This window comes from Mustela nivalis (genome assembly GCF_964662115.1).
Source record: "Mustela nivalis genome assembly, chromosome: 6".
Taxonomy (NCBI): domain Eukaryota; kingdom Metazoa; phylum Chordata; class Mammalia; order Carnivora; family Mustelidae; genus Mustela; species Mustela nivalis.
In genome coordinates, this window is record NC_139025.1 from 14108265 (window position 1) to 14134295 (window position 26031).

At 44.4% G+C, this 26031-nt stretch overlaps 1 protein-coding gene across 3 annotated transcripts in view; it reads right to left on the minus strand.

The window, feature by feature from the left end:
* ZFYVE1 (zinc finger FYVE-type containing 1) overlaps positions 1–26031 on the minus strand; it is a 59720-nt gene that overhangs the window by 19501 nt on the left and 14188 nt on the right. For all 3 annotated transcript variants that reach the window (XM_082733404.1, XM_082733403.1, XM_082733402.1), the window contains 2 exons: positions 10043–10547; positions 5184–5398 (listed from right to left, as the gene is read on the minus strand). In XM_082733404.1, the coding sequence (XP_082589530.1) occupies positions 5184–5398; positions 10043–10547 (720 nt within the window). The remainder of the gene's footprint in view (positions 1–5183; positions 5399–10042; positions 10548–26031) is intronic.

Consider the following 26031-nt stretch of genomic DNA (forward strand, 5'->3'; position numbering starts at 1 on the left):
TAGCCAGGAGAAGGACATCCAAGTCCCCTGAGGGTAAAATCCCTGAGCACTAATTACTGCCCACAGCACTCCGTGTCCCTGCCAATCTAATTTAAACATTAAGCTGCGTTAGCTTAGAGAAAACCTAAGGAACTCTAGAACCCAGCCATTGGCCTCTTCGTTAAAATTTATACTAATCAGATTCCCAGCCCTTGGTAAACCACCGGATGGCCTCGGGCTCTTTTGACAATGTCTGCCATACCGGAGTGTGATCTTCTACTGTGACTATCTTTGAGCCATTTCAAGGACATCTGCCAGAACATCTAAGTATACCTTCACCTCAAATCTAATCAGAAGTATGCATTTCATGAATTATTCAAATACAATCACTTTTCACGAATTTTTTTCTTAATATTCTCCACCCTATTTAATGCTTATGCAACATTTACTATATGCCACATATTTGTTCCTTCAAGTGTGCCGTTCTATTTGAACCTCAGCTCAACTTCATTAGGAATATTCTCTTATTATTCCTATTCTCCAGATGAGGAGAAAGGTTTGAAAAAGGACTAAGAGGAAGACAAAGGTTATTGTCTATCTTGTTCTCCACTGTACTTCCCCGCACCTCAAACTCTACCCGGCACATGGGTGTGCTCTTTTATTTGTTGAACGAATGAACACATGAAGGAAGTTGCCAAGACCAAGGAACTGGGATTCCAACACAAGTCTGCATGACTCCAGAACCCAAGCTTTTAACCACCGTGTTCAGTCCTTTGAGGCTACTAAAACAAAAGAGCGCAGACCAGATCGCTTCTAAACAGAAATGTGTTTCTCACACATCTGGAGGCCGGAAGCCCAAGATCTAGACGCCAACAAGATCAGGTTCTGGTGAAGGACTGCTCCCTGGTTTACAGATGGTGCCTCTGCACTGTGTGCTCACTGTGTGGACAGGGCAAGGGAGCGCTCTGGGGCTTCTCTCCAAGGGCGTTAATCTCACTCAAAAGGTCTCCATCCTCATGACCCATCACCTCCCAAGGCCCACTGATACCATCACACTGGGCATTACAGTTTGAACATAGGAAATTTTGGGAGGACACAAACATCCAGCCTAAAGCAACCACAATGCAAAACCCACAAGCTCTGTTTAAAGGGTAACTTTTCATTTTGACAGAATTTCAGACTTGTAGAAGAGTTGCAAGAATGGTACAAGGAACTCTCATATGCAATTTACCCAAATTCACTTACTGTGACAGGGTACCCCACTACAAACCTTCTAAAACCCCAATGGATTGAGCCAATCAGCATATACCCAAACTCTGTTCTTGCGTGCACCAGAGCCTGCCCCGTCTTATTCCAAATCCCCTTCTCCTCTGCTGTCCTTCCTAGCCCTCCACGCCCCAAGTCTCTATCCCCAGGCCTCACGGCATCCTCATATCCCTAGATCCAATCTTGCCAACATTTCCCAGGCTGTCTCCAGATCCCACACGCCCAGCACTGCCCCAGAGGCCCTGCTGCTGTCCTGCTCCTCTGTCCTAAGCCTGCAGGCATGCTAACAAAGCACTGTCCACAAAGCAGACTGCAAGAAGGAATTCGAGGGGATCCCTCTGAGGAATTCATTATAAAGAATGCTAAAATAGGGGCACCTGGGTGGCTCAGTGGGTTAAAGCCTCTGCCTTCAGCTCAGGTCATAATCCCAGGGTCCTGGGAACGAGCCCCATGTCAGGCTCTCTGCTCAGCAGGAAGCCTGCTTCCTCCTCTCTCTGCCTGCCTCTCTGCCTGCTTGTGATCTCACTCTGCCAAATGGATAAATAAAGTCTTTAAAAAAAATTTTTTTTAAATGCTAAAATAAGGGGCGCCTGGGTGGCTCAGTGGGTTAGGCTGCTGCCTTCGGCTCGGGTCATGATCTCAGGGTCCTGGGATCGAGCCCCACATCGGGCTCTCTGCTCAGCAAGGAGCCTGCTTCCCTCTCTCTCTCTCTCTGCCTGCCTCTCCATCTACTTGTGATTTCTCTCTGTCAAATAAATAAAATCTTAAAAAAAAAAATTTTTTTTAAAGCTAAAATAAATACATGCATAGTAAAGATCAGAGACTGTGTCAAAGTAAAATCCCTGAAATACTAAATATAGGCAAAACAGAAAAAAAAAAGACACCAAATAAGCAAAGTACTTAAACAGTCCATGTCCAACTAGTGAAATGACAGAAATGCGATACATACTCGCTGTGTGTACACACACATGCGCGCACACACACACACACCTCTGACACAATCTACTTCAAGAAAATATAAACCAGAAAAATAATTCCAGGTATAGAAAGAGCTTTCATGATATTTACTTGTGGCATTATTTTTAATAGAGATATTTTACTTATAATTTCTTGTCCGACAACTGTTATTTGGGTATATTTAGACAATGAAATATTGTGCAGCTATCAAAACGGTTTATAAAAATCGTATAATAATAGAGTAAAACGCTGGGGCCACCAGGTGGCTCAGTCAGTTAAGCATCCGACCCTTGGTTTCAGCTCAGATTATGATCTCAGGGTCGTGAGCTCGAGCCCTGCACTGGGCTGCACTGGGTGTGGAGATTAAGATTTCCTCTCTCCCTCTCCCTCTCCTCCTACCCCTCCCCCGCTCGCCTGCTCACTCACTCACTAAAAACAAAAATAACAATATAGTAAAATGTTTATGAAGTTTCATGGGGAAAGGATTACAAATTTACATCTTTGATGTGATGACAAGCAACACGTTTTGTTTTGTTTTGTTTTGTTTTTTTAACACTCAGAACATGCACTATAAGAGCACATACTAAAATGTTAACAATGGCTATTCCTGGGTGGAAAGACTGTATTGGTTCTTGTTTTCATTTACTGTAACTCTACTGTAGTAGCCAACGTTTTCTACACTTAACCTGTACTCCTAACGTAAGCCAGAGGATATGAATTCAGACAAACTGGATCAATGAACAACCTGCCCTAAACTTAGAATTCCTGTTCCCATAACGACAGCAACAACTTTGACATTCCTTTTGGGAACCCTCTTCCCAGCTTTTAATGGGACCAGGGAATGCTTTAACCAATGCACTGTGAGAAGACATCAAGATTTCACTGAGAGTACCCAGTCAATTCTCAAAACACAATTTTCAGGGGCGTCTGGGTGGCTCAGTGGGTTAAAGCCTCTGCCTTCAGCTCAGGTCATGATGTCAGGGTCCTGGGATCGAGCCCCACATCAGGCTCTCTGCGCAGCAGGGAGCCTGCTTCCCTTCCTCTCTCTCTTCCTGCTTCTCTGCCTACTTGTGATCTCTCTCTGTCAAATAAATAAATAAAATCTTTAAAAAATTTTTTCTTAAAAAAAAAAGGCAATTTTCAATAATCGGTAATACTTTTTAAATTACACTTTTCTATTATCCATTCTGTGCCACCCACCCACTGCTACTGTTTTAGTGATTTCTTGCCTGTTGATGGCTATCATGACACAGCAATGGTAAAGAAGCCATACTGCTATGGGAGGGAAGTGATACGCCCTAGCACAGTGATCCCACCTCCCCAGATACCTGTGAGGCCTCAGACAAAGAAGGGGCAATGGCTTACCGCTTGAGGGCCCCAGATGGGTTATACAGCATCTACTGTGGTTGGAAGGCTCGCAGCCCACCCAGATAGCAGGCCCTCTGTTACACAGAACCCAGCACCAACCACCAGGATGGGGGAAGTGAAATCTGTGCAAAAGCAGGACGCTTTCTAACAGGATTTTACTAGATTATCAAAACAATATATTGACAGTACTACTGAGATACACAATAAAAACAATTCGCCTGATTTTAAAAGACAAAGATACGATGCTTGGAGATGCTTCCCAAAAGAAGCATCACTAGTGTATACAACATGAATTTTAGGGGCGTGGGACGTGACTTTGGTGGTACAAGTGAAGAGCATCAAGTTCCACAGAAGAAATTACTCCTGTTTAAGTTCACTTTCAGAATTTCAGATTCTGTTAAAGAGAAAGTCCCAACTGGGTAATAGCATTATCTTTATCATCTCCCTAACACTTGCTCATCTCCTTTCTAAATAAAGAAAAAACAAGCTCCAGTCTCAGAACCTTCCATGAACAACAGTCCCTAGAGAGGAAATAGTATATTACATTTGTTGCGAGGAGGAAGATTCTTGCTGGTTAGAAGGAGCTCTAGAGTAAACCAGCCAGGCTTTACCAGCCACAGCTGCTACTTAGTAACTGTGTGTAACCAATCACTTCACCTCCTCGGACACCTGCCCCCGAGTCCTCATCTGCAAAATGAGGCTGGGAAACAGCAATTAACACATGGAGGGGGTGAGAGAGGATTTTTTTCTTTTTAAGATTTTATTTTTAGGGGCGCCTGGGTGGCTCAGTGGGTTATGCATCTGCCTTGGGCTTACGTCATGATCCTGGGTCCTGGGATCGAGGCCCGCATCAGGTTCCCCACTAGGTGGGAAACCTGCTTCTCTCTCTCCCACTCCTCCTGCTTATGTTCCCTCTCTCACTGTGTCTCTGTCAAATAAATAAATAAATAATCTTTTAAAAAATTTTTAAGCAATCTCTATACCCAACGTGGGGCTTAAACCTACAACTCCAAGATCAAGAGTTGAATGCTCTACCGACTGAGCCAGCCAGACATACTGCTGGTGTAAGGACTAAATGAACTAATTCATAGAGTCCTCTGATGGTATATAATAAACACCAATTACTATTATCATGTGTCTGTATTTTCTGTCTTGGGAAATTTCTACCTGTGATACTGATTCTCCATTTACAGTGATAACAAAAAGTTGTCCTCCTGAACAACCTAATTAATACAGATTTAAAAAAAAAAAAAAAAAAAAAAAGTGAGTCCTGTTCAGGTAACTGAGCCTCAATGCAAGATCAACTCACCAGGGCTGGGCAACACCACGTGGAAATGAACGTTTTTCCTACTGTCTGAAAGCCTGGTTTTTCTCCAACACGAGGACCTGTCACTTTTTAACAATAGCCCAAGATCCCTTTGTGCCCGTGCTCGTAGTAGGATGAGCTCTAACTCATTAGGTGTGAACTCCCCTCTGGTGCTTCCTTTCTCTACAACCTTGCTTTCCACCCCAGTTTCCAATCTCCAGCACCAACAAAAAGGGGTTCTTACCAGTGGGTAAGAACACCCACTGGTACCCCAGTGAAAAGCACTCAGGGCAGGAGACCCACTGACCTTCAGAGCTTTGAAGATGACCCCCGGGTGCCGGGGAGAACGGGTGGTGTTGTTCTCTAGCTGCTGCTCCAAAGCCCGCCGCAGCCCAGAGAAGTCGGTGGGAGGGTTGTAAGTCCTCGTTCCCTTGTAGTGAATGGAACTGAAGGCTTCAGGGAAGCGGCCCAGCTTCCGGAACCGGTCCTGGATGAGCTTTTCTGGCACCTCTGAGGGGTGATCTGGACAAGGAAACAGGTACAGGAACAATGACCTTTCTTTAAAAAAAAAAATCTGTCTTGCATTATAAAAGTAATACATAGTCTGACTCTATATAATAAAGTACATAAACAGGCACCACTAATCTATGCTGTTAGAATCCAGGTTACCGTTAACTAGAAGGGAGCATGAGCAGGGCTTCCCCAGGAAGTGGGTGCTGGCATGTCATGTCATGTGCTGCTACTGCTTTCACAGACTATAAAATTCATCACATTAATACACTTGTGATATGATGTGCACTCTTCTATATGTACACTGTACTTCAAGGGAAAGTCTTTTTTAATCTGCTCATTGTAAAAAAATGCAAACAGGTCAAAGCATTAAAAAAAATAAGATTTTCTCTACCCCACCCCCCACACTAAGAAACATTTCGAATAAACAACCACTTCAAACATGCTGGTCTTCCAATGGTGAAGCTATATACAAGCTCCCAATGTATCTGAGGGTAGTTTCACCAATCTTTAGGCAGAAATTTGTGGAGTGGTAGTACAGATGAATTCAATAAATATCCTGGAGAGAAATGTTAGAAGGGCTTTTTCATTTCCTTTAGTACTGTAACAACAACCACAAAATCATTCCAATTAATACTGAAGATATGGCCCTACTCAAATTTGAAAGTGCAGCCATCAGTGCCCCAAATTCTGTAGTTCATCCCTAAATCCATCTCCTCCTGATCTTTTCCTGTGGCAGTGACTTTAGGTGCCAGGGTATCCCAGGATCAATCAGCAAGAAGTGACTCCTCCCAACACCACCCAGGTACGAGCTTGGCCACCCTCCATCCCTCCCCAACATCATCTCACAGCTGGTCTCTGGACATACAATCACTGCTCCCCAGTGATTATGGGTTCTATGTTCTCCTCATTTATAAAACAGAGAATTCATTTGCCTACTAACTCCCACCTAGAATACTCTGTCCAGAAAAAGAACAGGATGAGATAAAATCAGAAAGCGGGACACCTGGATGACTAGGTCCATTGAACGTCGGACTCATGATTTCAGCTCAGGTCATGATCTCATCAGGGTCATGAGATCCAACCCCACATGGAGCTCCGCCTGCTTAAGATTCTCTCTCTTCCTCTCTTTGCCCCTCCTCACTGCTCACTCACTCTCCTTCTCCCCCCAAAAAAGAAATTAAAATAAAATTAAACAGGAGCGCCTGGGTGGCTCAGTGGGTTAAAGCCTCTGCCTTTGGCTCAGGTCATGATCCCAGGGTCCTGGGATCAAGTCCCGCATCGGGATCTCTTCTCAGCAGGGAGCCTGCTTCCTCCACTCTCTCTGCCTGCCTCTCTGCCTACTTGTGATCTCTGTCAAGTAATAAATAAATAAATTTTTAATTAATTAATTAATTAATTTAAACAATATAAAATCAGAAAGTCTGAAACAGAAAACTCAAATTATCAACTTGCCCACAATTCTGGCACCTCTTCTCCTTCCCTGCATAAACTGGCTGCCTTGGTTCCATCTTCAAGTTTCAAGAAGCAGCAACAGTATTCCAGAATGAGCTCTGAATTTAGGAGTTAGGAAACCTTATTTTGAGCCCCAATTTTGCAACTATCTGGAAAACTTCTGGTTACATAACTCAAGCTCTCTGAGTGCACCTTCTTCATCTGTAAAATGGGGCTGCTGTTAACTGGGCCGAATAACAAGGATACAGTAAGTTAGCATTTACTTTTTTAAAAACCACCTATCACAGTATATGGTATATAGTGCAAAAAAAAAAAAAAGAAGAAGAAGAAGAAAAGAAAAAAGTTATTTATGACGGGCTCGTTATTTCAAAATTCTGAACTAGAAATTAAACCTTCCCCTTACCAAGGTTGTAAAAATCCAAGCTGGCATAAACATGCAGATCACAGGGAGCACCTAGGTGGCTCAGTTGGTTAAGCATCTGCCTTCAGCTCAAGTCATGATCCCAGGGATTGAGGATTGAGGGATTTTGTGGGATTGAGTCCCACAACAGACTCCCTGCTCCGGAGGGAATCTGCTTCTCCCTCTCCCTCTGCCCCCCTCCTGTCTGTGGTCTCACATGCACTCTCCGTCTCCCATTCTCTCACTCTGAAATAAATAAAATCTTGGGAAAAAAAAAATGTAGATCACGGAAGGCATCCTCAAGTCAGTGCTTCCAACCTTCTCCCCTTACCTCAGAGTCACCTGCTAAGGAGACTCTGCTGGAACATTTAATTTCTCATCCTCCCACAAGAGCCTGGTCCTTCTGATTCTAACTCTTTAATATGGCCCTTGTCTGTCCACTTCCCTCCTGTGTCAATGGCCCAACTCAGCTCCCATCGCTTCTCGTCCAGCGCCATGGTGAATGTCCCACCTGGTCTTCTCCCTGCCTCCAGGCATGCCTCTGTGGCTCAGCCTGCAACAGGCTGCCATGCAATCTTTGGAAAATACAGATCCGCTCGTGTAACTCCCTGCTTAAAATGCTTCAGGGGCTTCGGTCCTATGTGAGAACTGAGTCAAGGCAACCCACAATCTGACCCCCAAGTACCTCCAGCATTCCCTCCCTTACAATGCGTGCTTCAGACACAGTGAGAACCAACAAACCGGGGCATCAAGCACTCATCCAGGCTCTTTAGTCACAGCAGCAAGTAAGACAGACAAGGTTCCCGCCTTCGTGAGTTCCGGTTGTAACTGAAGAGAAACAAACACAAGCCAGCAAGCACACACAGGAGGACCACGGACAGTGACAGCGGTCCTGATGCAAACGAACAGAGCCATGCAGAAAGAGTGTAAACTCAGGGACAGGAAGGACCACTCTACAGGGGATGATCAGCCAAGGCTCCAAGGGGGACAGAGCAGCATAGGTCAAGGTGGCAATACAGAAAAGGCTGGTGCGGCTACCGGACGGAGTGTACGCAGAGGTGGTGGGCGCCGGTACGAGGTGGGGGCACGCGGGGCAACGGGAGGAGAGGAAGCAGGTAACAAGGGAAGGAGGTCAGAGACAGGCAGGACTCAGAGTGGGGACATCGTAATGAGCTTGTGGGAAAAGGCACGGACAGCGTACAAGCAGGAATCCAGCGTGATCTAAACCATAAAGCGAGCTTCTGAAAGGAGTACCTGGCTGCTGTGTGGGGCTCGCACGGAGGGGCTGGAAGCAAGTTCCAGAGGCTCTGGCAGGACCACCTGTGGGTTCCTGGACACAACCTGCCCCCTGCAAGCCTCCAGGGGTTTGCTCCTTCCAAAGCATCCTTCCTCTCTGGCCCTATCAAGCCACATGTCTAGGTTCAAACCCCACCTCCTCTTTCCCAAACCCCCTCAGGAGGTGTGGAGAGTCCCTCTTCTGCAACCCCACAGCTCCTGGACCCACATCCGCTCCAGAAGAGAAACCATGCGGTCTCCCCAACTAGACAGGGAACTATCCGAGGGTGAGAACTGCTTTTCTCAGCTCTGTGTCCCAGAGCTCAGCACATGGCATTGTGCCCTTAAGAAACCTGGCTGACTGGGAACCTGGGTGGCCTGACCTGTTAAGCGGCTCAGGTAATGATCCCAGAGTCCCGGGATCAAGGCCCCTGTCAGGCTTCCCAGCTTAGCAGGAAGTCGGCTTCTCTCTCTCCCTCTGCTTCTCCCTCTGCTCATGCTCTCTCTCTTGCCCACTCTCTCAAATAAATAGGTAAATCTTAAAAAAGAAAAAAACTTTGTTAACGGATGGGACACCCAGGTGGCTCAGTCAGTTAAGCATCTAACTCTTGATTTCAGCTCAGGTCATGATCTCGGGGTTGTGAGATCGAGGCTCACATGGGGCTCCACACTGAGTGTGGTGCCTGCTTCAGATTCTCTCTCTGTCCTCCCCCCATTATCCTTAAAAAAAAAAAAAAAAAAAAAAGGAAGAAACTACATTGAATGAACAGGTAAATGGGACCACTGTGTTAGGGGCTAACACTACTGTCCCCACCAGTGTCCAATCACTGTTGCTGCACTGTGCAGTGCTCCCTCATCCTCCCTTAGGTCACGATTTTGCTTCCTACTTCTTTCAGGGAATAGAAACAGTAGGACAATTACCAGCAACCGTGTCCACACACTGCTTTCCCCCCTGTGCTTCCGGAGAGACTGTCCATGCTTCTGAGGCCAACACACCCACATGGGCCTCACCCCAACGGTTCTGCTCTCCTCTAGCCACACTGTTCCCTTCCCTTTGCACCAGCACACAACCATCTACAATACCTCACAGCTTCCATTTAAAGAAGGGGGGGGGCTTGAAATCCCTCATCAGCCTCTAGCTATCATTTCGTTTGTCTGCTTCCCTTTATAACACAACTCTTTCAAAGACTGGGATATACTCACAACCTTCATTCTTCCCCTGTTCTCTCCTGAACCTATCCTGATCAGGCTTCCATGCCCATCACCCCTGGGAAACAGGTCCTCTCCGGATCACCAAGGCTCTCCACATTGCCTAAGCCAGTCATTAATCCTCAATCTTCAATCCCCATCTTGACCGGGTTTTGACACCGTTGCTCACCCCACCCTTCTTCAAACACTCCCTCAGGTCTTGCCCAGGCAGAAACTTTGCTGGGCCATCCCCCTCTCCACCAAGCTACTACTGCAGCCCAAGGGCTGCCTCCTTGTACCCAGAAAGGTCAATCCGTGACAGTCCCCTGTCTACTCACCAGAGCCCAGCAGCTGAGTGTGCACAGTCTCATGGAAAATGATAACAGCAGGGCCCAGGGTGGACAAGGGGACATCCAGCCCACAGCGGGCAGTGGTAGCCTTGAGCTCCTTGGTGAAGTGCTTCAGGTAAGCTTCTGAGGCGTCCCCAAGGAACTTGAAGAGGTCATTATGCAGCCGGTCTGCGTGAGTTCGATAGATGACGAGGTCTGAGATGGCCAGGACCTTAAGCAGCAGCCGTGTTCTCTGACTGAGATTCACTGTCGCCCCCAAGAGCCCTTCTGTGTCTATCACCGCTACTTTGTGGACCGGGTCATAGGCCGCCCACACCCCCACGGTGCAGGACTCCTGGGCAGGCGAAGTTTTAAAGACTTCACGGCCATAAAAGAAAGTGTGGTTGAGAGTATGAGACTTTCCATCACCAGTATTTCCAAAAATGGAAACCACCTTCAAATGCTGATCAGGTTTACAGTCCAATTTCCTAATAAAGTCCTCTTCATTCGTTACCTTCAAAAAAAAAAAAAAAAGAGGAAGAAGAAGAAAAAGAAAAGAAAAGAAAGAAATATAAACTGCATAACAGTTAGAAAACTTTCAAGAAAGCTTCCCAAGGTCAAGATCCTTGACGGAACTGTCAAGGCAGCAAAGGAAAGAAGCTCCAGGATGTAGGCTCCCACCCAGCCTTATCCCCAGCAAACAGCTAAGAGGAACTTGCAAAGCTTTAGGCAGTACAATTTAGTGCTCATGAAAGAGCTACAACTATAAAACTCTTAGAATATGACATAGGAGGGGTGCCTAAGTGGCTCAGTTGGTTAAGCAACTGCCTTTGGCTCAGTCATTATCCCAGAGCCCTGGGATCCAGCCCCACACTGGGCTCCCTGCTTGTTAGGAAAGCTGCTTCTCCCTCTGCTGCTGCCCCCCTCCCCCACCACTTGTGCACATGCCTGTGTGCGCGCGCGTTCTTTCTCTCTCTCTCTCTCTCTCTTTCTCTCTCTCTCGCATTCTTGCTCTATCTCAAATAAACAAATCTTTTTTGAAAAAGTTGACATAGGGGGCGCCTGGGTGGCTCAGTGGGTTAAGCCACTGCCTTCGGTTCGGGTCATGATCTCGGGGTCCTGGAATCGAGTCCCGCATAGGGCTCTCTGCTCAGCGGGGAGCCTGCTTCCTCCTCTCTCTCTCTCTGCCTCTCGGCCCACTTGTGATTTCTCTCTGTCAAATAAATAAATAAAATCTTTAAAAAAAATAAAAAATAAAAAAATAAAAAGTTGACATAGGCATGGGGCACCTTGGCGGCTCAGTCAGTTAAGCATCTGCCTTCAGCTCAGGTCATGATCTCAGGGTCTGGGATTGAGCCCCACAATAAGACTCCCTGCAGGGAGTCTCCTTCTCTTCCTCCCTCTGGCCCTTCCCCCCATCATGTGCACTCTCTCACTCTCAAATAAATGAATTAAAATCTTAAAAAAAAAAAAAAAGAATAAAAAAAGAACAAAGAAAAAAACAATAAAAGAGCAAATCTATGTGACCTTGGACTAGGCAATGGCTTCTCAGATATGACAGCAAAAGCAATACAACAAAAGAAATAGACTAATAGACTTCACCAAAATTAAAAACCTGTATCCTGCAAAAGATACCATGAGAACAGTGAAAAGAAAGCCCAAAGAATGGGAGAAAATATCTGCAAATCATTTATCTGATAAGGGACTAGTACTCCAGAGTATGTAAAGAACTCTTTCAACTCTACAAGAAAAAGAAAAAAAAAAAAAAACATTAAATATTAAGCCAAAAATTTGAATACACATTTTCCCAAAGATTTACAAATGGTCAATTAGCACAAGAAAAAACACTCACCACCACAGTCATTAAGGAAATGTAAACGAAAACCACAATGAGGTCTCACTTCACACCCACTAGAATAGCTAGGCCAAAAGGATCACAGCAACAAAAATCTTCACATAGCTGTAGGGGGCGCCTGGCTGGCTCAGTCGGTGAAGCATGCGACTCTTGATCTCAGGGTTGTGGGCTGGAGCCCTGAGTTGGATGTAGAGATTACTTAAATAAGCTTTTTTAAAAAATAAATAGGATGGGGCGCCTGGGTGGCTCAGTGGGTTAAAGCCTCTGCCTTCGGCTCAGGTCATGATCCCAGGGTCCTGGGATCGAACCCCACGTCGGCCTCTCTCTGCCTGCCTGTCTACTATGATCTCTGTCTGCCAAATAAATAAATAAATAAAATCTTCCAAAAAATAAAAAAAATACGAGCACCTAGGTGGCTCACTGGGTGAAGCCTCTGCCTTTGGCTCAGGTCATGGTCTCGGGGTCCTGGGATGAGCCCCACATCGGGCTCTCTGCTTGGTGGGGAGCCTGCTTCCTCCTCTCTCTCTGTTTGCCTCCCTGCCTACTTGTGATCTCTCTGTCAAATAAATAGAATCTTAAAAAATAAAAATTAAAAATAAATAGGAGCCCCTGGGTAAGTTTAGTCAGTTAAGCATCTGCCTATGGCTCAGGTCATCCCTGGGGCTGAGCCTGTGGCCGATCCTTGCTCAGTGGGGACTCTGCTTCTCCCTCCCACTTCACCCTCCCCCACGCTTGTGCTCACACACACTCCCTGGGGCTCTCTCTAAAAAATAAAATAAAATATTTTTTAAAATAAATAAATAATAAAAAGACTAAAACCTGTTTTAAAATGATAATAACAAATGTTAGCAGAGTATGGAGAAACTGCCATGATCACACACTCCTGAGAATATACACAACGGCACAGCCAGTCTGGAAACACTATGGTAGTTTCTCAGAAAGTTAAGCACAGAGTTACCATGTACCTCAGTAATTCCCCTCCTAGGTGTGTATCCGAGACAAATGAAAAAAATGTCCACACAAAAGTGAACACAAATGTTCATGGCAGGGAGATCCCTAAGAGCCCAAAGGTGGAAACCCCCCAGATGTCCTTCAACCGATGACCAGATAAACAAAATGTGGGTCCATACAATGGAGTATTATTCAACCATAAAAAAGAATGAAGCACTGAGGGATGGATGCTACAAGACGAACGAACCTTGAAAACATCACACGTAGTGAAAGAAACCAGACACAAAATACGACATATTCTAGGATTCCATTTATGTGAAATATCTGTGACAGGCAGATTCACAGCAACAGAAAGTACATGAGGAGCTGCCAATGGCTGGGGGAAGGACCAATCAGGGAGTGACTGCTCATGGGTATATGGTTTCTATCCGGGTTGATAAAAATGTTCTAGAATTAGTGCTATGGCTTGCTCAACTTTATGAATATACTAAAAACACTGAATTATCCACTCTTAAAGGATAAGATATATGGTGTATGAATTACATCTCAATAAAACTGTTATTAAAAAATGGGGGTCAGGGGGAGGAACGCGTGTGTCAGTTAAGCGTCTGACTCTTGGTCTGGGCTCAGGTCATGATCTCAGGGTCCTAAGACGGAGCCCTGCATCAGGCTCTGGGCTCTCTCCCTCTCCCTCTGCCTCTAACCCCTTCCCCGGCTTGCATGCACTCCCTCTGTGAATAAATAAAATCTTTTTTTAAAAAATGGCTCTCTTGGGTCTTCACTTCTAAGATGACCAAGGAGTAACAGTCATCCCAAAAAGGGCCACGGCCACAGGCAGCCTCCTTGCTGCACCAACTGTGCCTGTTGCGTGCCCAAGAACAGGGCCATTAAGAATTTTCGTTATTTGGGGGCGCCTGGGTGGCTCAGTTGGTTAAGGGACTGCTTTCGGCTCAGGTCATGATCCTGGAGTCCTGGGATCGAGTCCCACATCGGGCTCCCAGCTCCACGGGGAGTCTGCTTCTCTCTCTGACCTTCTCCTCAATCATTCTCTCTCACGTCTCTCTCTCAAATAAATAAAATATTTTTTAAAAATAAAAATTTAAAAAAAAAAGAATTTCGTTATTTGGAACACAGTAGAGGCCACTGCCATCAGGACATTTCCAAAGCAAGTATCTTTGATGCCTTTGTGCTTCCCAAGCTGCGTGTGAAACACACATCCACAGCAAGGTGGTCCGGAATCGCCCTCATGAAGCATCGTAGGACAAAACACCCCCCCCCCCCGATTGAGGGGGCTGTCCCATTTCCTCCTACCAAAGCCCATGTAAGAAGCTAAGTCCTTAAGGACTGAAGAAAGACTGTTCTCTGGAAAAAAAATAAAATGGAGATTATAACTAAAAAATGCACTGATCAAACTTCATCCATTCATAATGCCTCTATTTACAGTTAAAGAATCCTGCAATTCTTTTAACAGTCAGGCCAGGCAGGAAGAGAACTGGTACCAGTGAGATCCCAGACTGGACCCCCAGAAAGATGCTCAAGGCCCCTAATCTCAGAATACAGAACGTCAGAGCCAAAGCTCCTAATATATACAGGCAGTGGTACTACGCCAGCAAGTAGTGATGAACCTTTATACCTAGTATCCTCCAGCCACAAGAGAAAACAGAGCTTCCTGATTTTCTCAAGAGTCTGCAGGTTTGATGGGGAGCAATCAGGGAAATGCAGACAGACCATGAGTATGATAACATAAACCCTCATTTCCCCAAACCTCATCAAGATAGTAGACTACTCGTGATCCTATTAATAACATCACTGCTGTTGCATTATTAATGGCCTTAATATTAATGACAATGCTGATAATTTACTCAAAGCCCACAACATTTCCTAACAGTGCCTTTGCTAGATCGCTGAGGACAGAACCTTGCCTATCTTATCTTTTCGTTCCTAGCATTTGGGACACAACCCGAACACAGGAAAAGTTCAGTATCTAGTTACCAAATGAATAAATGAACCAATGAATCAATGTCATGCAAGTTGCTAGGTGCCTTAATCACTTTCTCCATCCTGTATCCTCCACAGGGCTTCACATACAGCAGCATTCAAGAAAACCGGTGATGGGCTCACTGTTCCAAACCACTGAGAGGAACCAGAAGTTATATGCAACAGCTCATTTATGACAGGTGTCACTCACTGGTCCCCAACAGCTAAGTTAACCACCAGAGAAAGAAAAGCTCATTAAAGCTCTCCTGGCAAGGAGTCAGATAAGGTGGGAGTGGCAGCGAGAGTCAGCCCCTTTTCACACAGTCCTGGGGAAGACCAGGCCTAGAGACTTCTTCCCTGGAAATCTCTGCCGGGAATCTGTCGGCACACAGAGCTACAGCTGTTCTCCGGGCTACATCAGAAGTGGGCACCCACTGGGGCACCTGGGAGGCTCAGTTGTTAAGCATCTGCCTTCGGTTCAGGTCATGATCCCAGGGTCCTGGAATCGAGCCCCGCATCAGGCTCTTTGCTCGGCAGGAAGCCTGGTTCTCCCTCTCCCACTCTCCCTGCTGTGTTCCCTCTCTTGCTGTGTCTCTATCAAACAAATAAACTCTTAAAAAAAAAAAAAAAAAAAGGCGGGCACAAAGGACAGGGGCCCATGGAGGCCTTTCGGTACACAACTCTGTCAGGATCCATATGAAGTACCCACCAGGCGATATACGTAACATGTATCAACAAACAACTCATTCGGGATAAAAATAAAATACTCCCTGTCGGCATGGGGGGGGGGGGGGCGGTCCAGCACCCAGTGTCCTGGGGTAGGTGGAACATACCTGTTCCCGTGCTGGACATCCACCTATGAATCCAGGCGAAGAATTTTAGGTGGAGGGGCTCAAAGCCCTAGCCTGCTTTATCTACGACAAGCCCCAAGCCCCGGTCATCATTTAACACGCACTGATTATGTTGTCGTTCACATGTAAAGTAAGGACGGACCCTCCTTTGCCACCCCTGACTGGGTGGGGGTTGCTAGTCAAGTAAAGAGATAAACAAAAGAAAAGGCCTCCTAACCGGACACTGTCGTTCACTGTTCCTAATTCCACCTTCCACATTATTTGGCTCCCTGTTAACACTACTCGACCCATCATCATCTGTGGGCCTTTTCCCTGAGCCAGAAAGGAGAGAGCAGCCTAGAAAGGAGACTGATTTCCGGCCAGGGGAGGAGAAGGTAAAAGAAAAGAAGATTCCCTTTGATAAGGGAGGGAAGGAGCCAGAAAGGAACAAGGCTCCCGCTCTACCCGTTCGCCATCAACGACCCCACTCTGCCCCATTCCTGGAGGAAAATCAGCTCCTTGACTCTGCGCCCAGCTCCGTACGTCTGAAATGCTTCTGGGCCCTTACACAACAGCAAAGCCTCCCCTCCCCAGCTTCCTTCCACCTTCTGCTCTCCCCGAGCTCACCAGACCACCTCTTGGACGTGAGACAAGCAGAAACACCCAAATTCCACTGCTGACCACTGCCTGGCCTTGAAAAAGTGACATCACTACCTAGGTGTCAGGGAAACAGACAGTAAGAGTCCGCAAGCTCTACTGATCCCAAGGAGGATAGAGCAGGGAAAGAGCACAACACACTGCAGGACACACAGTAAGCACTCACTAAATAGTACCCCTTCTTATCTGAAGACCAGCCCACTGCAAACACTTCCAGGGGCAAAACAGCAGTGGGCCTGGCTTGCCCCGCCCTGGGGCCCAAAAGTTGCTCGTGCAGGGACTAAATCACCCATGTGCTAAGATCTAAACTGATTCCACCTGAAAATGTGAGCAGCTCTGGTATCTCCTTTCCTCTCCCTCTCATCACAACATGGTAATACTGGCTTTAAAGTTGACTCTTAGTAAAGGTCGTCTAAACCTACAGCTTTTAAGAAACCAAACAGTACACCTCTCTATCTCACCCACAAAGCTTTTTCCCCTCGTATAGAGTTCCAAGCATAGTTTCTAAAATGAAATATTGACAGTCTTCTGTGATCTTCATTGTTCCAACTCAGAATTCAGAGCAGTTTATGGCAGTGCAATGGGTCCATCCAGCAACCAACCTCTGACCCAAGCAAGCAATGGGAATGATGACAATCTCCATCAAGAAATTCCTTCTTGGGGCGCCTGGGTGGCTCAGTGGGTTAAAGCCTCTGCCTTCAGCTCAGGTCATGATCTCAGGGTCCTGCGATCGAGCCCCACATCAGGCTCTGTGCTCGGCAGGAAGCCTGTTTCCCTTTCTCACTCTGCCTGCTCTCTGCCTACTTGTGATCTCTATCTATCAAATAAATAAATAAAATCTTTAAAAAAGAAAGAAAAGAAAGAAAGAAAGAAATTCCTTCTTAGCCCTTAGAGAATCATTCCAGAAAGAATAATCATATAAGCTCTGTTCTGAGGGAAAACAGCTTTGTTCCCTGCAAAGGGAAAAGGCTGAGATGAGGAAGGAACTGAAGTAAAGAGCCTTGGAAGGAGGAAAGTGCAAGAGAGACCACAGAAGCGAAATCCCAACGGCTCCCGAAAACACTACAGACGAAAAACAGCTCAGCACTGAGGTCCTTTCAGTTCTGGCCTCTAGAGACAAAAAGGATCTAATTTGTGCCAACTAAAATCACACAGTCCTTTAAATCTTTATAACGATGTTCCCTGTGGCTGAAGGCAAAAACCAGCTCCTTCCCTCAAGTCATAGAAAGAGCTAAGAAAAGCTTGGTTGCTCCTACCAACCCACCACAACCCAATTCTTGTAACAGATCCCAGCCATGAACCAAAGATGATTTTATACCTCCCCACCAAGATTCTAAAACCTACCTAGTTCAATAGTTACTGCCAAAGGGAAGTTCCTACTAATTCCTTTAACATGTTGGTCTCTGATTGATCTTACTTTTACTCGATTTTTAGCTGGGTTCAGAGGAAGCGACAGAACCCAAAGATACCAAACCAGATTCTCTCTCTCACCAGAACTGGGACCACCATCCCAAAAGGAAGCTAGAACTTGATTGCTGCTTCTCATCAACAGACACGTACTGAGCGTCACTCAGTGTCTGCCACTGACCTGATGATGTTAGACCAGGCCAGTTAAAGAACTCAGGTGACTTTTCCTTCTCCTGGGAAGGTAAAGGAGAAGTGGAAGGTGAGAGAACTCTTCCTAGAAAAAATCAGAGCTGGGGCGCTTTAGTGGCTCAGTCCGTTAAGTCCCCAAGTCTTGATTTCGGTTCAGGTTATATGATCTCAAGGTAGTGAGATCAAGCCTCATGTAGGGCTCTGCACTGGGAAAGGAACCTATTTAAGATTCTTTCTTTCTCCCTCTCACTCTGCCCCCTCCCCACTCTCTCTCTGATAAAAACAAACAAACAAAAAACAAAAACAAAAACAGGGGAACATGTGTGGCTCAGATGGTTAAGCTCAGGTCATGACTCTGGGGTCCTGGGATAGTCAGGCCCCCTGCTCAGCAGGGAGTCTGCTTCTCCATCTCTCTGGCCCTCCTCATGTGTGCTTCCGAGCTCACTCTCCTAACTCTAATTTAGAAATTAAATTTTAAAGTAATTAAAATTAATTAAAATTAATTAATTTTAAATTTATTAGATGAATTTAATAAATTAAAATTTAATTTAAATTTTTAATTTAAATTTAATTTTAAAAAATTTTGTTTTTTAAATTTTTAATTTAAATTTTTAATTTTTTAATTTTTTAGATTTTAAAAATATAAAAAAAAAAATCCAGAGCCACGTTCATCATGTTGAAAAAAACTCCAGGCAATGATTTATTTTTTTGATTAAAGACTTTATTTATTTATGTGAAAGAGAGAGTGAGAGAGAGCATAAGATGGGAAAGGGTGGGAGGGAGAAGCAGTCTCCACACTGAGCAGGGAGCCCAGTGCAGGACTCCATCCCAGGACTCTGGGATAATGACCAGAGCCAAAGGCAGTTGCTTAACCAACTGAGCCAACCAGTACCCTCCAGGCAATGATTTAAATCCATGGTCTAATTTTCAGACAAGATTTTACTAAAACAATATCAAAACAGATCAGGACCCAGTCTGTTTTTACAACCCAAATGATAAGGAGGTTCCATTCCAAGAGCAAACCCTGATGTCAGAAAGTTCTAGTAAACCTGTTTCTCCAACCCAGCAAGTCCAGAAAATCGACTTTCGTTCTATCCTAAAAGGAGTGTGTAACTTTGTGTTTATCCACATATGTGTCCACAGAATTTCATACAAAAACACAACTGTTTCTCAATCAGATGTTTCCTTAAGACCACTGAAGTCATGAGATTAGCTTCACAAACACATTGAGCACATTTGGTAAGGGCAAAGATCACTTTCTTCCACTCCACTGTCCCCAAAGTGTTCCATGACTCGAGAGGTCAGGAATTCTCCTCCCTTGTCTTAAAACCACCAGCCATGCTTCCGACACAGAGCCTCCCGACGCGGCCTGTAGCTCCCCTCATACTCCAGCAAGAAAGAGAGTGTCTGTAGGGAGAAATGATCCACAAAATGAATTCTCTGAAGAGAATCATTTTTAGCTCCATGATCGGCTTCTTTGACCTCACCCAACTCAACCTGTTCAGCTCTCCTTCTGTATATGTACAAAAAGCTTTCCAAAAGCAAAGCTGAAATCTGAGGGCATATTGGAAATACCGAGTCATCCTCAAGACCCACATCATCCTAAAGACTCTTTTGAGGAGCTTCCAGATGGGAGACCCAGCGCCCTCTTAAGTGCCATGGCATACCTATATTTGGCCAGCTACAAAACAGACATAAACTCTGGTAAAGGTTCTGGGACTCAGCAATAAAAGTACCACACCAGAAAGAAGACAAGAGAACTAGGCTCGGGTCCACCTCTACCTGGATGAGACCACGGGAAATTTACTCAACCCTTCTCAAAGTCTCTGTTCCCCACCCACCATCTTTTTTTTTTTTTTTTTTTAACCATTTTCGTGTTCTTCCTGGTTCTGAGCTTCCCAATTATAACATATTCCTTGCTGGCCAAGGTCTGTTCTGTGTTGTTCACCACTGTACTCCTAGCCCAAGGACTGAGACATAACAGGAATTCAATATATATGTGTTAAATAAATGAATGAATATCTAAATGCTATATTCTCTCTGGGGAAGGGAACATAGAGATTTACCATGAAGGGTTCAACCAAGCTGCCTTGAAACCACTGGCTGTTTTTAGAATACCCTTTAAGAAGTTATTTAACTTCCCTGGGCCTCAGTTTTCTCACCTGTAAAATGGGGATAGCACGGTCTACTTCAGAGGATTGCTCTGAGGCTTAAAGGAGATCACTGCACCTCCAGCACTCTGCACAGTGCCATCAGGCAGTAAATGCTAGAAGAGCTGGCTGACATCATCCCTGTAGTTACACTGTTTGCCTCTAGGCCAGAGTCATCACTGCCACCACAGACTTTCATTCCATTATCCCAAGTAAAAACCCTTCCCAGGGAAGGCTTCCAGTGCACTCTCATTAAAGAATGAGAGATACTGGAACAAGATCCTCACTCAGTACTTACTGTTCCCTCCCTCAGAAGGATCTGCCTTTTCAATTAAAGAAAAAGCTGTATGAGATCACATAAAGCATGCATTATGCATAAGAAGGCATTGCATTCAGCCTTCCAAAGAAGGTGACGTGATTCCAAGAATTATTATGTTACCACAGATTCACTAAAAATGCTTTTCTCATACTTTATCTCAAAGATCTTAACAGTTGACACAGCCTTACAAGAAGATCTTTGGCATCTAGGGCGGAGATTGAACGGGGCCTGTTTTCTATGCTACACAGAACACAACAGTGGAGCCCTTGGTAAGTTAACAACAAAGCTAGAACTCGTTAAAGTCAATAATAGAATAATTAATACCTATTCTTCTGAAATGGTTTAAAAAATCAGAAACGAAGGGAAAACTTCCAAATTCTTTCAGTGAGGCCAGCATTACCTTGATCCCAAAGCCAGGCAAAGGCCCCCAAAAAGGAGAATTATAGACCAATATCCATGATGAACATGGGTGCCAAAACTCCCACCAAGATACCAGCCAACAGGATCCAACAGTATGTTAAAACGATTATTCACCACGACCAAGTGGGATTTATTCCTGGGCTGCAAGCGTGGTTCAAATCCACAAATCAATCCATGTGACACACTATACTAATGACAGAAAGGACAAGAACCATAGGATCCTCTCAACAGATGCAGGAAAAGCCATTTGACAAAATACACCATCCTTTCTTGATTAAAACTCTTCACAATGGGGGCGCCTGGGTGGCTCAGGGGTTTAAGCCTCTGCCTTCAGCTCAGGTCATGATCTCAGGGTCCTGGGATCGAGCCCCACATCGGGCTCTCTGCTCAGCGGGGAACCTGCTTCCCTCTCTCTCTCTCTGCCTGCCTCCCTGCCTACTTGTGATCTCTCTCTGTCTGTCAAATAAATAAATAAAAATCTTTTAAAAAAATTAAAAAAATAAAAATAAAAATAAACTTCTTCACAATGAAGGAATAGAGGGAACACACTTCAGTACCATAAAAGCCATATATGAAAAGCCCACAGCAAATACCATTTTTTTTTTTTTAAATTTACTTGACAGAGAGAAAGACAGCAAGAGAGGGAACACAGACAAGGGGAGTGGGAGAGGGAGAAGCAGGCTTCCCGCTGAGCAGGGAGCCCGGTGAGGGGCTCGACCATCACCTGAGCTGAAGGCAGACACTTAATGGCTGAGCCACCCAGGTGCCCCAAATATCATTCTCAACGGGAAAAAACTGACAGCTCTTCCCCTAAGGTCAGGAACACAACAGGGATGTCCATCCACTCTGACCACTGTTGTTTAACATAGTACTAGAAGTCCTAGTCCCAGCAATCAGACAACAAAAATAAATAAGAGGCATCTGAAACGGCAAAGAAGTCAAACTCCCACTCTTCACAGATGACGTAATACTCTATTCAGAAAAAAACAAAATTGCTAGAACTCATACAGGAATTCAGCAAAGTGACAAGATATAAAATCAATGCACAGAAATTTGCTACATTTCTATACACTAACAATGAGACAGAAGAAAAAGAAATTAAGGAGTGGATACCATATACAATTGTATCAAAAACCGCAAGATACCTAGGAATAAATCTAACCAAAGAGCAAAGGATCTGTATTCAGGGGGCACCTGGGTGGCTCAGTGGGTTGAGCCTCTGCCTTTGGCTCAGGTCATGGTCGTAGGGTCTTGGGACCTCGAGGGTCTTGGGACCCTCGAGCCCCGCATTGGGCTCTCTGCTCTGCAGGGAGCCTGCTTCCCCCGCTCTCTCTGCCTGACTCTCTGCCTATTTGTGATCTCTGTCGGTCAAATAAATAAATAAAATCTTTAAAAATAAAAAAAAAAAGGATCTTGGGGCGCCTGGGTGGCTCAGTGGATTGGGCCACTGCCTTCGGTTCAGGTCGTGATCTCAGTGTCCTGGGATCGAGCCCCACATCGGGCTCTCTGCTCAGCGAGGAGCCTGCTTCCCCGTTCTCTCTCTGCCTAACTCTCTGCCTGCTTGTCATCTCTCTCTCTGTCAAATAAATAAATAAAATCTTTAAAAAAAAAAAAAAAGATCTGTACTCAGAAAACTATAGAATGCTCATTATAGAAACTGAGGAAGACACAAAGAAGTGGATAAATGTTCCATGCTCATGAACTGAAGAACAAATATTGTTAAAATATCTATGCCACCTAGAGTAATCTAGACATTCAATGCAATCCCTATCAAAATACCATCAACATTTTTCACAGAGCTGGAACAAATAATCCTAAAATTTGTACGGAAACATTAAAGACCCCAAATAGCCAAATAAATGTTAAAAAAGAAAACCAAAGCTGATGGCATCACAATTCTGGACTTCACACTCTATTACAAAGCTGTAATCATCAAGATAGTATGGTACTAGCACAAAAACAGAACAGAGATCAATGGAACAGAATAGAGACCCACAAATGGACCCTCAACCCTATGGTCAGAACTAATCTTCAACAAAGCAGGAAAGACTAACCAATGGGAAAAATACAATCTCTTCAACAAATGATGTTGGGAAAATTGGACAGCCACTTGCAGAAAAACAATACTTGACCATTTCCTTACACCATTCACAAAAGTAAACTCAAAATGGATGAAAAGACCTCAATGTGAAATCCTAAAGGAGAACACTGGCAGCAACCTCTGTGACCTCAGCCACAGTAACTTCTTGCTAGACGCATGGCAAGGGAAGGAAGGGCAAAGATGAACTATTGGGACTTCATCAAGATCAAAAGCTTTTGCACAGCAAAGGAAACAGTTGACAAATCCAAAGGACAGAAGGGCAAAGCTATGGGTGCCTGGGTGGCTCAGTGTCTTAAGCCTCTGCCTTCTGCTCAGGCCCTGGTCTCGGGGTCCCCGGAGCCCTGCCTCAGGCTCTCTCCCCACTCCTCTCTGTCTCTCTACCTGCCTCTCTGCCTAATTGTGATCTCTCCCTGTGTCAAATAAATAAATAAAAATCTCCCGAAGACACTTGCAAATGTCTTATCAGATAAAGGCCTAGTTTCCAAAATCTATAACCAAACAACAAATAATCCAATCAAGAAAACACAAGACAACAACCAACATATCTCTGAAGAAGACAGACAAAATAACCCACAGACACAACCAACATATCTCTGAAGAAGACAGACAAATGAAAAAAGACACATGAAAAAAATGCTCAACACCACTCAGCATCAGGGAAATACAAATCAAAACCACAATGAGATACTATTTCACACGAGTCAAAATGGCAATACATTAACAAGTCAGGACACGACAGATGTTGGCAAGAATGCAGAGACAGAGAACCCTCTTACACTACTGGTAAGAATGAAAGCTGGTGCAGCCACTCTGGAAAACAATATGGAGGTTCCTCAAATTAAAAATAGAGCCACCCTACGACCCAGCAATTGCACTACTAGGCATTTACCTCAAAGATACAAGTCTGTGAGCCGATGGGGCACCTGCACCCCAATGTTTATATCAATGTCCACAATAGCTGAACTATAGAAAAAGACCAGATGCCCATCTATATAGATATAGAGTAGAACACTACAGGAAAAAAAAAAAAAAGAAATCTTGCCATTTACAACATGGTGGATGGAACTAGAGAGTATTATGCTAAGTGAAATAAGTCAATCAGAGAAAGACAATCATCATACGATTTTACTCATATGTGGAATTTAAGAAACAAAACAGGACTGGCAGCTCTTTCTGCCCATGGGTCCTGTCCCAGGCTTTAATAAGATCACTTTTTGCACCCAAAAAAAACAACCAAACAAACAAAACATGATCATAGGGGAAGAGAGAAAAAATAAAAAACAAGATGAAATCAGAGAGGGAGACAAACCATAAGAAATTCTTAATTATAGGAAACAAACTGAGAGTTGCTGGAGGGGAGGGGGCAGAGGGAATGGGGTAACTTGGTGACAGACATTAAGGAGGGCACGTCATGGAACCAGCACTGGGTGTTGTTATGTAAGACTGAGGGAGCACCTGGGTGGCTCAGTCAGCTAAGTGTCTTGCCTGCCCTCTGCTCAGGCAGGTCATGATGTCCAGGTCCTGGGATGGAGCCCCCATCAGTGGGGAGTCTGCTTCTCTGTCTCCCTCTGTGCTCTTCTCTCTCAAATAAATAAAGTCTTTAAAAAAAAAAAAAAACTGATCACTGACCTCTACTTCTGAAATAATAATACATTATGTTAACTGAATTTAAATTAAAAAAGTAAAAATCACTCAAAGTTCTTAGTAAGTTTAGCAATATCACAAGATACAAAGTCAAAATACAAATAATAACTGTTAATTTTTCACACTAGAAGCAATGTATTAGGCATGCCTGTGTGGCTGCCTTCTGCTCAGGTCATGATCCCGGAGTCCTGGTACCGAGCCCCACATCGGGATCCCCTGCTCAGCAGGAAGCCTGCTTCTCCCTCTCCCACTCCCCCTGCTTGTGTTCCTGCTTTCACTATGTCTCTCTCTATCAAATTAAAATAAAATGATAAAATAAAAAAATTTAAAAAGAAGCAATGTATTAGAAAACAAAATACAATGTAAAAAAATTAAAAATAAAAACAAAGTCAGTAATAGTAACCCCTCCAGCAGTAGCCCCCTTCTCTGAATTTCTAGAACATCCTCTCTCTACCACTCTGACATCATCCATCTTATTTCCACATATTTGTCTTCTATCACCAATGGACTATCCTCTCCCAAGACAAGCTCAGTATCTGAGTGTCACTCTCTACTGGCCTCAGTTGTTAGCACACAGGAGGCACTTATTAAATGTTTACTGAATTAATGATTAAACTGATTTATTCTCATGAGTTCCTTTCATTCGTCCACAAATATCAAGTACCTACTATGTGCCAAACACTGTTCTAAATGCTGATGAACAGAAGAGGCAAAAATCACTGCCTGACGAAAATGTGTGTTTTTTTTTATTTTCTGAAGTGACTGTGGTGGTGGTTGTACATAACCATGAATATACTAAAAGACAATTAACTATATACTTTAAATGGGTAAATCGTATAATATGTGAATCATATCAATGAAACTGTTTTGTTGGGGCGCCTGGGTGGCTCAGTGGGTTCAAGCCTCTGCCTTCAGCTCAGGTCATGATCTCAGGGTCCTGGGATCAAGCCCCGCACCCAGCTCACTGCTCAGCAAGGAGCCTGCTTCCCCCTCTATCTCTCTGCCTGCCTCTCTGCCTACTTGTGATCTCTGTCAAATAACTAAATTAACTCTTTTTTAAAAATACACTTAAAACAAAAACTGTTTTGTTTTGGTTTTTTTAAGTAGGTTCCAAGCCCTGCGTGGAGCCCAATGCAGGATCTGAACTCATGACCCTGACACCCTGAGATCAAGAGTCGGATGCCTAACCGAATGAACCACCCAGGCACCCCTTAATAGAACTACTTTTTAAAAAGGTATATGCAACATTAAAAAGAAGATAGCAATGACCTTCTTTTATTGTAAAATTCTATACTTTTCTGTAGTTCTGTATTTTCAGTATTTTATTGTGCAGCCTACCACTTTTATAACTGGAAAATTTAAAAAGTTATATTTAAAAAAGTCATCTTCCTGGAACAAACTGCTTAACGTACAGAAGGTTTTCACTCGGGATGATGAAAATGTCTGAGAACTAGACAGAGTGATGGCACACAAAAAACTGTGAATATACTAAATGCCA